The following is an 11948-nucleotide window of genomic DNA, read 5'->3' on the forward strand; positions in this document are numbered from 1 at the left end:
GATGAGTTCCGCACTTCCACGTATATATAGATCAATGCATACAGCCCACCCATATATGAAAAGATACAAAGAGTCCATGAATGAAAGTAATAATTTTCTCAATAAGATTATAAAGTTCGATGATATAATTCAGCCTCATGTTAATCAATGGGTTCCATGTTACAAATTAACAATCCCTCATTGATATGGAATCCACAATCTTAAATATTATATAGCTTATTAAGAGAATATTGCATTTAGTAAATTAGTATAACTTACCCTACCTTCCTTTAAAATATATATATATATATATATTTATATATATAACTTTTTATTTTTTTACAAGTCTCCTATCTTTATCCTTCAAATTATAGGATATATAGATACACATATTTGATATTTTTAAGGTAGGGAATTAAACCGAATTCCCAACCTGTGAGAAACAAAAAAAATAGAGAAAACACACGCCTAAGAAAAACAATCACACGCACAAGACAATATTTACATGGTTCAGCAATTTGCCTACATCCACGGAATTGCAGTTCAACCCAAGCCTCCGCTCCATGGACTAAGCCTCAGTAAATCTCCCATTAAAAACCACGCAATATTATTCGGGTCGGGTTGGGTCGTCAAATTAACCAGATCAAACAAAACTAGACTCCACAAAGCCCAACATTTAAGATTGTAGAAGATAAATTTTGTACTGATCAAATGCAACAATTTATATTGATAATGATAATCTCACATTTTTTTTAACATGATTTTTTTTTTGAGAATAAAATCTTGGAATTTCTTTAAAAGAAAATCAATCGTTATCGATTAAAAGTACAAAATAGAGGTGTGGAGGAACGTCCTCCATCCACACCGAAAAACTTTTAATATATCTAGCATGTTTAACTAAGTTGTGAGCAACAGAATTACCAAGTCTATGAATATGAGAAAAAGAAATACAGCAACTAGCTTATGTGGTGGCCTTGACCGAAGCAAGGATATGGTCGAAAGGGGAAAAAGAGTCCTCTTCACTTTTGAGAATCTTGATCACAAGTTCAAAGTCACCTTCAAGAATAAAGGAAGAGCACCGCTTATGTTGATTTTTAGTAATTAGATAAACATCAAGCATTAATTTATTGCTTATGTCAATTTTCATTAAACTCACAAAACTATCAAATTATAATTATAATTCTATAGTAACCATTTATGCATAAATTTTATCAAAGTTTAACTTGAAAACAATATCAAATTATGCATTTTATTATACAATTCTTTTCAAATGTCATTATTAATACACTGCTTTTTCAATAAAAACAAAAACAAATGGTTACATAGAAAATTTGAGCTTTAAAACTTTAGAAAGGTAACCATTTTTTTTCCAATTCAAATATTGCTTCTTATGTTTAATGTTTAATTATATGTTCCTCTTTTTATAAATATTGAATCTTAAACAAAATATTGATAACAAAAAAAAACCAATGTTCCATGAGGAAGAATTTGTACTTTAATTTATGTTTTTTTTTTAAAAGGTGACAATAACATGTACTTAATTTAATATTTTAGGTAGGTTCCAGTTAGCTTCACTGGTAAAGTCTCATTCTCTAAAAAAAAAAAAAAAAAACTGATAAAGTCTTTGATGGTTATATAAGAGATTTATGATTCAATCCCCGCTTACACCAAAAACTGATTGGTGTCTTGGTCTAATGATAAAAAGCTATCATCATACCCTCACCTCTAACAATGATTGATTTTTTCTTTTCTTTTTTCTAATGGAAGATTGAGTAATAAAGTTTTTTTTTTTTTTTTTGGTTTCCCAAGGTATCCCCAAGTTTTTATCTCAGGATTAATCCTTCGAGGTACTATCAGGCACCAAGGTGGGGACCTCTCCCAAGAAAGTTTGCTGCATCCACAATGGCTCTAAAACGAGACCACTTGCTTAAGCGACCAGAGCCCTTTCCACTTAGGCCAACCTTTGTTGGTAGTAATTAAGTTTTTTTTTTTTTTTTTTTTTTTTTTTTTTATAATTTTTAAATAAGAGAGCAACTAAAGCCTTGTTTGGTTTTAAAAAATGGTCACTCATCACTCAGTTTTCATTACTCATCACTCATCACTCATCACTTATCACTTAAAACACCCCACCTCGTTTGGCACCATCACTCACTTGTCATTACTCAATATTTTTCAACTATTTGTGAACCCCATACCTGTACCTTGTGCAGCTTTTACTTTTTTTTTTCCCTTCAACCCCTAGTACCCAAACTCACCGAACCTAGTGAAAAAAAAAAAAAAAAAAGAACCCAAACTCACTGAACCTAGTGAAAAAAAAAAAAGAAAAAAAAGGAAGAATTGAAGACTGAACCAGTGAAAAAAAAAGAAAAAAGGAAGAACTGAAGACTGAACTAGTGAAAAAAAAAAAAGAAAAAGAAAAGGAAGAAGAAGAAGGCCGAACCCAAGAGAAGAAAGGAATAAAAAAAAAAAGAGTCAAAGGTCAAAAGGTGCGATTGTGGGTCCCTCCATGTGTGTTTAATTACAAAAATGTCATTGAGTTATGAGTTATGAAAATAGGATAATATCACTCAAAACTCTCTTCATCCAAACATCACCTAAGTAATTAATTATTTTATTTGAAGTTTGAACACAATAAGTTTTTTTTTTTTTAAGAATTGAACACAATAAGTAATTGATTATTGAGGATATAGCATTACGATTTCCCATACTACAAAAGTTCAAATGCCAATCTTTGTTAAAAATAAATGTTTCTTGTATTAGGTAGGCAAAGTTAAACTAGTGTGAATGCTAAATTTATCTAAAAATAATAATAAAAATACAATGGAGTGAGTTTATGTATTAAAGAATTGAAGGGTAAGAGCATCCACAACCAGCCTTGCGTATCCTATATCTTGATATATTTTACCATCAAACCCTTAAAATGATCCGCAGCCGACCTTGCATATTCTGCCTATTGTAAAAATATTTTCAATATTGCTACAATAGCATCTTATTTATAGGATGGTACTATAGCAAGATTGTAAAAATTATAATAATATTTAATAGAAAATATTAGCTCATTGTTGCCGTCTTCTTTTATCAGATCAAAAGCAACAAATCAAAAGAACAAAATAGTACCAACAAAACGAAATTCTCATGAACCAAACCTCTCCGATCAAAACGAAACTCTTATGAACCAAACCTCTCCGAGTGGCAACTCCTCGGCGACCGTTATTTCCGGAAACCGGAACTCTACCACCTGATGTAGTGGAGGCGCATTGATCTCAACTGCAACAAAGTCACCTGCGCCCCATTCGGTGGTTCGGTCGCTCTCATCCGTGACGATTCCAAGATCGTCCAACTCTACTCCAAGTGGTGGCTGTTGTTGGCTCCGATTGGTTTGATGGTTTGTGTTTATGGCTCAGTTGATGGTTTGATGGTTTGTGTTTGTGTGTGTGTGGTGATGGGTTTGGATAGGTGGATCGGTGGATCATGGGTCTCTGTGTGTGTGGCTCTATGTGTTGAAACTGGTGTTAGAGGTTAAGGGAGAAAGAGAGGAAAAGGAATAGAAAAAGAGAAATAGTAAAAAAAAAAAAAGAATAAAATAGAATAGAATATTTAAATAAAATGGGAAAAAAAAAGAATTTTGGGTTGTTGGGTGTGTTGTAAAATGGTATAGTATAATTGGTAAAATAGCTTTTTGAAATGATAAAATAAGATGGGATGGCATTTCTGGTTGGAGATGCTCTAAGGAGTCTTTCGCTTTGATTTCTAATATCCAGTCTTCTTTAGTTGCTTTTGGTCACATTGCTTTTGCTCATACTCGTAGGTTAGATAATGCTTTAACTCATAACTTTACTAAATATGCTAAATATGTTAGTTGTTTTTCTATGTGGATGAAGGATGTTTCACCACACCCTTAATAATTTACTTTTAGCTGATGTTGGCTAAGTTTTTTCAATAAAGTACGAGGTATTCCCTCTCATAAAAAAAATTACCTCATTTGTTTTTTGCCCTTTCGTAACTACTTAGAAAAAAAAAAAATTTTCCTCTCGTCCCTCTTAGGGACTAGAATTATTACTAATATCCCCATAAATATGTATCAAATTCCCTCACATTCATTGCCTTTTTATAATTATTTTAGAAAAAAATTATAATAAATAATTAATTACATAAACTTATATTAATCAAATACTTGTATTTCCATATAATAATTAGATCTAAGAGTCCTCTAGTCTTTTTTAGCAACTAAAACTAATATCCCCATATGTTTATTTATTCACTCATATTGATAATTGACTAAAAATAGTTTAAAGTCAAAGAAAAAAAAAGACTTTCACTTTTATCTCAATTAATTTCCCCCCTTTCCACATCGAAAAAACTAAAATATTTTTTCTAAAAATGAAAATTAATAAAATTTTCAATTTCTAATATATCATCTTTATCTCTTCTTTTAAAACAAAACTTAAATTTATTAATAAAATTCTTACTATCCCCAATACAAACAAAGCAAAACTTAGGTCCAATACTCCAATACCTATCCAAATAATGACTCAATGGCTTAAAGTACTAGACGAGAAAATATCTTTATACACCTAGTGTATAAAGCCTATGTGAGACTGACATGTGAACTCCATAATTGTGAAGCCCCCATGCTAGTCTCCCATAGGTTCTATTCGCTAGGAATGTACAAGAGTTTGACTTTTTTGGATAGGTCTAGTGCCATAGAATATTAGATCCAATTTTATTTTAGTTAACTCAACAAATAAAGTTATTATTATTATTATTATTATTTTGTTATCAAATAAAATATGGGTGTGAACATGATAAAAAAATACTTACAAAATAGTAAAAAATTATTATTATTATAAGGACAAAATTTACCTACAAAATTAGTTGTAACCTAATACTACAAACTTACCCAATAAAATAGATATTACTATATATTTTGAAAATCTAACCGTTGAATTGCATATTTTTTACGTTCTTAATATACATGTCAAATTTTGTGTCAATTGGATATTATTTATTATATGATCTATAAATTTATATTTTATGCATAATTTTAAATTATAAAAACTTATAATTTAAATAATTTATTGATAATATACCTATTAATTTTTAATTTTTTAAAAATTTTATAAGTATGAAAAATATATTAAAAAAATCTAATATGAAATTTGTCCAAATTCACGTTTAATTAAAAAATGTTAAGTAGGATGCATCTAAACTTTGTCCATATTATAAAAGGCAAACAAAGCCAAAATAGGAAAGAAAAGAATGTTTAAAACATGGTATAAAATAAAGTGAGAGTGAAATAAGGAAAGCTTTAGCTAGGAAACAAAGGCAAGGGGGTTCAAAGGCCGAAAAGGCGAAGGGAGTAGTAGAAGTTTGTACTTGGTCATCCTGATATCTCCCCTAAGATCCTTCCGTGTCCAGTTCTTTCGCCTCTATAATCTCCTTCCCTCTCCCCTGCAAACTCTCATCAACTCAACACCCCCTCCCCTTTTCTTTATCTTTCATTTCTCTCTCAAATCTCTCTCACTGTGTTCGTGTTTGTGTTCGTGCGTGTCACTGTGTTCGTGCGTGTGTGTGTGCGTGTTTGTTTGGATCTCGATGTTTTGTTCACTCCACGCTCGGATCCTCTACGAACTGTTCCAGACTTTTCGGTGAGGACCGCCTTCTCTCTCTCTCTCTCGCTCTCTCTTCGGCTCCATTTCGTTGATCCATGAGAGAATTTATATAATCCCTCGTCGTTTGTTTTCGTTTTTGTTTTTACTATTCATGGCTTTGAGCTTCGCTAGCTAGCTAGCTAAGCTGAGTTAAGTCCTCCGGAAAATTTGGGTTCTTAGCTATTCATTTACTGTACTAGGGTTTTTGTTTCTGAGCTGATTTGTTAGTTTCTTTCGCTTTAGTTTTGGGTTTTTTTGATTCCAATTTGTCTAATTCTGTAGGTCTTCCATGGTTTCCTTCTTCTCAGCTCTCGGCCCGATCGGACGCTTAATCTGAGTTTTTCAATCTGTGTCTAATTCAGGTATCTATTTTTTTTTTTTCATTTATACCCTATTGGTGGAATTGGATTTGTGAAATGCTAAAATGATATACTGGGCAATTTAGATGAGAGTTCGGATCTTTGAACTTGTTAACTTCTTTGTTTGTTTTATGTGATCTTATATAAATCAGAGTGGAATTCACTTTTTTCTGACTTCATTTATTGTGTAATTGAAGATGGGAGTTTAGGTTGTTTAACAAAATTGAATTCTAATAAGGAGTATGTTGGTTTTTTCATGATTTTTGGAGATGGGTTTGTTTTTGTTTTGGGTTTTACAGATTTTTTTCTTCTTCTTTCTTTTGCAGTTCATGATGCCATCATTGATTCATATTAGAATTGTTAGCTTAATTAGTCATGATGAATGCTTGCTGAGTTGTTACTCTGCATTAGTTTTTAATGTTGCTGTTTTGGCCTTCTCTTTGCCAAAAAATGGGAGTTTGGGTTGTTGAACAAAATTGACTTCTACTAAGGGGTATGTTGGTTTTTTTCATGATTTTTGAATATGGGTTTGTTTTTGTTTTGGGTTTTACAGATTTTTTTAAAAAAAAATTTATTATTATTATTATTATTTTTTTTTTGTGGTTCATGATGCCATCATTGATTCAATAATAGAATGTTAACTTTAATTACTCAGAACGAATGCTTGTAGAGTTATCACTCTGCATTAGTTTTTAATGTTGCTGTTTTGACTTTCTCTTTGCCAAAAAATGGGAGTTTAGGTTGTTGAACAAAATTGACTTATACCATGGAGTATGTTGGATTTTCCATGATTTTGGAGATGGGTTTGTTTTTGTTTTAGGTTTTACAGGTTTTCTTTTCTTTCTTTTGTGGTTCATGATGCCATCATTGATTCATATTAGAATTGTTAGCTTAATTACTCATGATGAATGTTTGCTGGGTGATCATTCTGCATTAGCTTTTTATGTTACTGTTTTGACCTTCTGTTTGCCAAAAAAAAAAATGGGAGTTTAGGTTGTTGAACAAAATTGACTTCTACCAAGGATTATGTTGGTTTTTTCATGATTTTGGAGATGGTTTTGTTGTTGTTTTGGGTTTTACAGATCTTTTTCTTACTTTTGTGGTTTATGATGCCATCATTGATTCGTATTAGAATGTTGGCTTAATTACTCATAATGAATGCTTTCTGAGTTATTACTCTGTGTTAGTTTTTAATGTTTCTGTTTTGACCTTCTCTTTGCCATGTCTTCTAGTCTTATTTCGACTCTTTCCACCTAAATTTGCTTTTGCAATCATAACAACTATTTTTGTTTCCATTTCCAGCTGTGATTATCCATGAATGATGTTCGGTTGTTTTTATGATATGAAAGTGCTTTTCATTCAAAGCAGTGCTTTTATGTTAGCTCGACTTGTAGTTTGTCCTGCTTGGCAAAGAGAGTACAGCAAAAATAGAGCGTGTGGTAGGTGGAGTGCAAGTATTGTAAAGTGGAAAAAGGAAATAGATGATACCCTTTTGTGTTAAATTTTGATTCTTATCCTCCCTTTTTGTTCTGGTTCTCATCATACCCTTTTTGTGGAAGGAAAGGCGGGTTTTGGTGTTTTGTCACCATTTGAGAAATGACTTGCAAAAGAGATGACAGTGATGATGAGATGCTCCCTAAGGATCAGGCTGAGTCTCCATTGATTAATGAAAGTAATGGAGGAAGTTCTGGTGGAGGAGCTGTTCTGAAAAAAGGGCCATGGACATCTGCTGAAGATGCAATTTTGGTGGACTATGTCAAGAAGCATGGGGAGGGGAATTGGAATGCTGTTCAAAAGCATTCTGGGTTGTTCCGATGTGGCAAAAGTTGTCGATTGCGATGGGCAAATCACCTCAGGCCAAACTTGAAGAAAGGCGCATTTACAGCAGAAGAAGAACAAGTGATTATTGAACTCCATGCCAAGATGGGAAACAAATGGGCACGGATGGCGGCACATGTAAGCATAATATTTTTCTATTGCTTTTGATATGGTGTAACTGTGCCTTTTTCGCTCTTTTTTTTTTTTTTTTTGTGGGGTTGGGGGGTTAATATATTTGTACTTTTTGCATTTAGAGATTCCTAACAAGGGAAATGCTTATATCACGTGTTTGTTTCTAGACATTATAAGGATATATGTTATGCTCCTAATGGTATTGATAAATATTTTTTGGATTTGTTGGTGAACTCTAGTTTAATCTTCCATCATGCATAATTACATGTTACTTATCATGTGATATGTTTATTTAGTTTATCCGTATCATCTTTCCCCCACCCTCCCCCTCAGTTATATATACATACGTGTCACGCACACATCTTAATCTAAATCAATTAATTTTGTGTATTCGTTAACCCTAAATAGTGATAAAACCCAAAATTCTGAGAGTTGGGCTATCTTCAATTTCAAACCATAGGGATACCCATACCCCAGTGGTTACAACACCTTTGGTGATGCTTGGGCATTGGGTTTCAAACCCCATCAGCCCCCTCCCTCAATTTACCTATCAATAAAATAAAATAAAAATTATTAATTCAAGAATAACAACAAGAGTGTCTTAAACTGCTACAGTTTACTGTTGTTTATCTCAATAATAATTTGAAAACTTTATAGATACCGTTAATTTATGCTGCATGGAAAACTATGATAGATAGGATATGTCAATTTGGGACTTGAGTAAGAGTAATAGCAGTTGACTTTGCCTAGATGAAGTGGTTACATAGTCATGCCGTTAGTATATAATTAAATTTAAAAATATATGTTAAAAAATATATTATATAATTTTGTTATTTATTTTTTTCCCCTCTTCCTAAATAAAACCCAAACCCTAAGTTTTTCTCATATAGTTTGTGTTTGTTTGGCATTATGCTCATGTTTATTTGGATATAAATTTGCACTTGTGGTTATAGGTGGGTCGGGTCGGGTTAGGCGGGTTTGTATTGTAAATCTCATGACCCAAACCTAGATGAAGGATGCACACCAACTTTAGTCCTGTGGCGGATACAAAAGTGAATGACTTATCCTGGTTTTATGTGATGATAGTCTGTTCTGCATCTGTGGATTCATTTGTCTCATCTTCTTTATATATAAAAAAAATTGAGCATATAGTCAAACAGTAAAAATAAAAAATAATGATTAATTTATCTACATCCTTTCATCTAACCCAAAATAATCAATGATTACTGAAAATTTAGGAACTTTTCTGTTTGGATATACATTGTAATACACCCACAGTCTGTTAGTTCAATTATAAAACCGTTGTTCTCGCTATATGTTTTGCATATGTGATTTGTTTGGTGTGTTCGCCATTTAGGCTTGCATATCCAACATGATCTTGTTGTTGTCACCATGAATGGTTTATAGGTTTTTCAAGTTTTGTTCTTTAAAAATGTAAAATTTTCATATAACATAATCCGTTGTCTCTTTTTCTCTTTTTAGTTGCCCGGTCGTACAGATAATGAGATAAAGAACTATTGGAATACTCGAATTAAGAGACGTCAACGGGCTGGCTTACCTCTTTATCCCCCTGAAGTTACTGTGCAAGCATATCAGGAGGGTCAAGTTGACCAAAACACTGGTGGAGTTGATGGTGAGGATAGAGGACAGCATGATCCTTTGCAAAGTAACAATTATGACATACCTGATGTCATATTTGACAATTTGTCAGCCAATCAGGGTATCTTACCTTATGTCCCCGAACTTCCTGATATCTCTGTGAGTAACATGCTGTTAAAGGGTGTTGGTTCTTCTCCTTACTGTACCCTGCCACCAATGTTGCCTCGGCAGAAGCGTTTTCGAGAATCAACTGATTTATTCCCTGGTTCAAGTGGTAGTGTTGGAAATGGGTTCCGCTTGTTTGAGCAGTTTCGTGATGACACTAGTCATAAAGTTGCTCGATCAATTGGATTGTCTTCTCCTCTTGATTCTGATCCTACCACTAAGAACTCACAATCTTTTGGTGTAATTCAGGGTAGCCATTCCCTCTCAAATGGCAATTCCTCTGCTTCTGAGCCCACTTATGGGGCTTTGAAGTTGGAGCTCCCTTCACTCCAATATTCAGAAACTGATTTAGGTAGCTGGGGCACGTCTCTCCCACGTCCTTTGCTTGAGTCAGTTGATGCTTTTATTCAGTCTCCTCCACCATCTGGTGCATTTGAGGCAGATTGTTCTTCCCCACGTAATAGTGGTCTGCTGGATGCTTTACTTCATGAGTCGAAGACTTTGAGAAGTGCAAAGAATCGATCATCTGACAAGAGTTCAAACTCATCCAGTGCTACTCCTGGTGATAAAGTGAACAGTTCCACTTTGAACATTTGTGAGACAGAATGGGAAGATTGTGGGGATCCCATTTCTCCACTGGGTCATTCTGCAACTTCACTCTTCAGTGAGCACACTCCTATCAGTGCATGTGGAAGTTCATTGGATGAACAACCACCTGCTGAGACCTTTACTGGTGAGCATCTCTACGTGGTCTTAAATATGAAAGAGTTCATCATATCTATATTTGGTGCAAAACTGTGAGGAAATGTATGTTTGAATAATTCTTGATATTATTAAATTCATCTCCCACACCCCACCCCGGTCTAAGCAGTTGAAAATTGGAATCCATAATTCATGTCCTCCAAGACAATTATATGAAAAAAAAAATAATAATGTTAACCCCGGTCTAAGCAGTTGAAAATTGAAATCCATAATTTGTGTCCTCCAAGACAATTATATGAAAAAAAAATTATGTTAAAGCTTTCAAAACCTGATTTCCAAACTTCTTCCAAAGCAGGATAGATCTCTTCTGAATATTTTACTTATTTTGATTATAGTTTCTTATGTTACATTTGATTGTTCCCCAGGTATCGCTGTGAAATCAGAACCAGTGGACCCAGCGTCAACACTAGATATGGAAAAAGAAACCACAACTAGGTTGAATTTTAGTCGGCCGGATGTTTTACTCGCGTCAGACTGGCTTCAGCAGAGTTCTGGGTATATTAAGGAACAAAGCATAATGTCGGATGCTATTGCAACACTTCTTGGTGATGATCTTGCTTCTGACTACAAGCACCTGGCTTCTGGAACTTCCATATCAAGTCAAGGATGGGGGCTTAATTCTTGTCCGTGGAATAACATGCCTGCTGTCTGTCAAATGTCTGATCATCCTTGAAAAATGCTGTCAATTTTATGAACTTGAAACTTTTGTCTCTTCGTTCATGTTGTTGATTTGTTTAATGTGGGTTTTAAGGCTACTGAGAAATGTCTCTAGCGGGTAACTTCAAATTTATGAATCACATGTGTTGTGGGTGTTTTGTTTGTGTGCTTTGTATTTCTTTGTCTTTCAAGTAGTGTAGTGCATATATACCAATATTGAACTACATGAGGTATACAAAATGCATCGAGGCTTTTTTTTTTTTTTTTTTAGAATTGTAAAATAACTACGCATGTCAAATGTGGAACATTGTAATCCTGTTTGTTTCTTATTTGTCAACGTCAATTTGCTTGGATTTCTCTGTGGTCTCACTGCCTCTTCATACTACCAATTTTTTTCATATTTTGTGGAAAATATTCTTAATTATTACCTCTTTGTTTATCTATCATAGAAATTGTCGATCAAATATCTATTGCCAGTAGGCAAGAGAGATGTCAAAAAGTGGTTCAAAATAGTGCTATTATTTCATCAATTGAAGGCATGTTGAAGCCTTAAGGATCCACTGATCCGCATATACATGAGAGTTAGAAGTTTTTTCATTCTAAACGTGAGTTCTAGTGAATGAATTTTCATTTGTAAGTTTATTAAAACATGTCAATTAAGTAATAATGCCCTATTGACATAGCAAACTCCTTGACATTTATGAGGAAGCTTTTATTGCCGGTTAAGAGTAATAAAGGAAGCACATTCTAGTTTCCCACTTATTTTTGTTTATGCTGTTAAACCCTTTTTAGGCACAATTATAAGCTACCAACTTATTTCTTAAAC

The 11948-nt window shown here is 33.4% G+C and overlaps 1 protein-coding gene across 7 annotated transcripts; it reads left to right on the plus strand.

The window, feature by feature from the left end:
- Positions 1–5278: 5278 nt before the first annotated feature.
- Positions 5279–11488, plus strand: LOC126723433 (transcription factor MYB33-like). 7 transcript variants are annotated; one of them, XM_050426825.1, is made up of 6 exons: positions 5279–5627; positions 5763–5779; positions 5913–5992; positions 7292–7945; positions 9422–10436; positions 10831–11488. In XM_050426825.1, exons 4-6 carry the CDS (start codon positions 7586–7588, stop codon positions 11136–11138), a joined length of 1683 nt encoding a protein of 560 aa, XP_050282782.1. In that variant the 5' UTR covers positions 5279–5627; positions 5763–5779; positions 5913–5992; positions 7292–7585; the 3' UTR covers positions 11139–11488. The 7 variants fall into 7 exon arrangements, with proteins under 7 accessions (XP_050282782.1, XP_050282780.1, XP_050282778.1 ...); XM_050426823.1 differs by lacking the exon at positions 5763–5779 and having other exon boundaries at positions 7292–7428; positions 7554–7945; XM_050426821.1 differs by lacking the exon at positions 5763–5779.
- Positions 11489–11948: the final 460 nt, after the last annotated feature.

The sequence above is a fragment of the Quercus robur genome, chromosome 4, assembly GCF_932294415.1.
Source record: "Quercus robur chromosome 4, dhQueRobu3.1, whole genome shotgun sequence".
NCBI classification, from domain to species: domain Eukaryota; kingdom Viridiplantae; phylum Streptophyta; class Magnoliopsida; order Fagales; family Fagaceae; genus Quercus; species Quercus robur.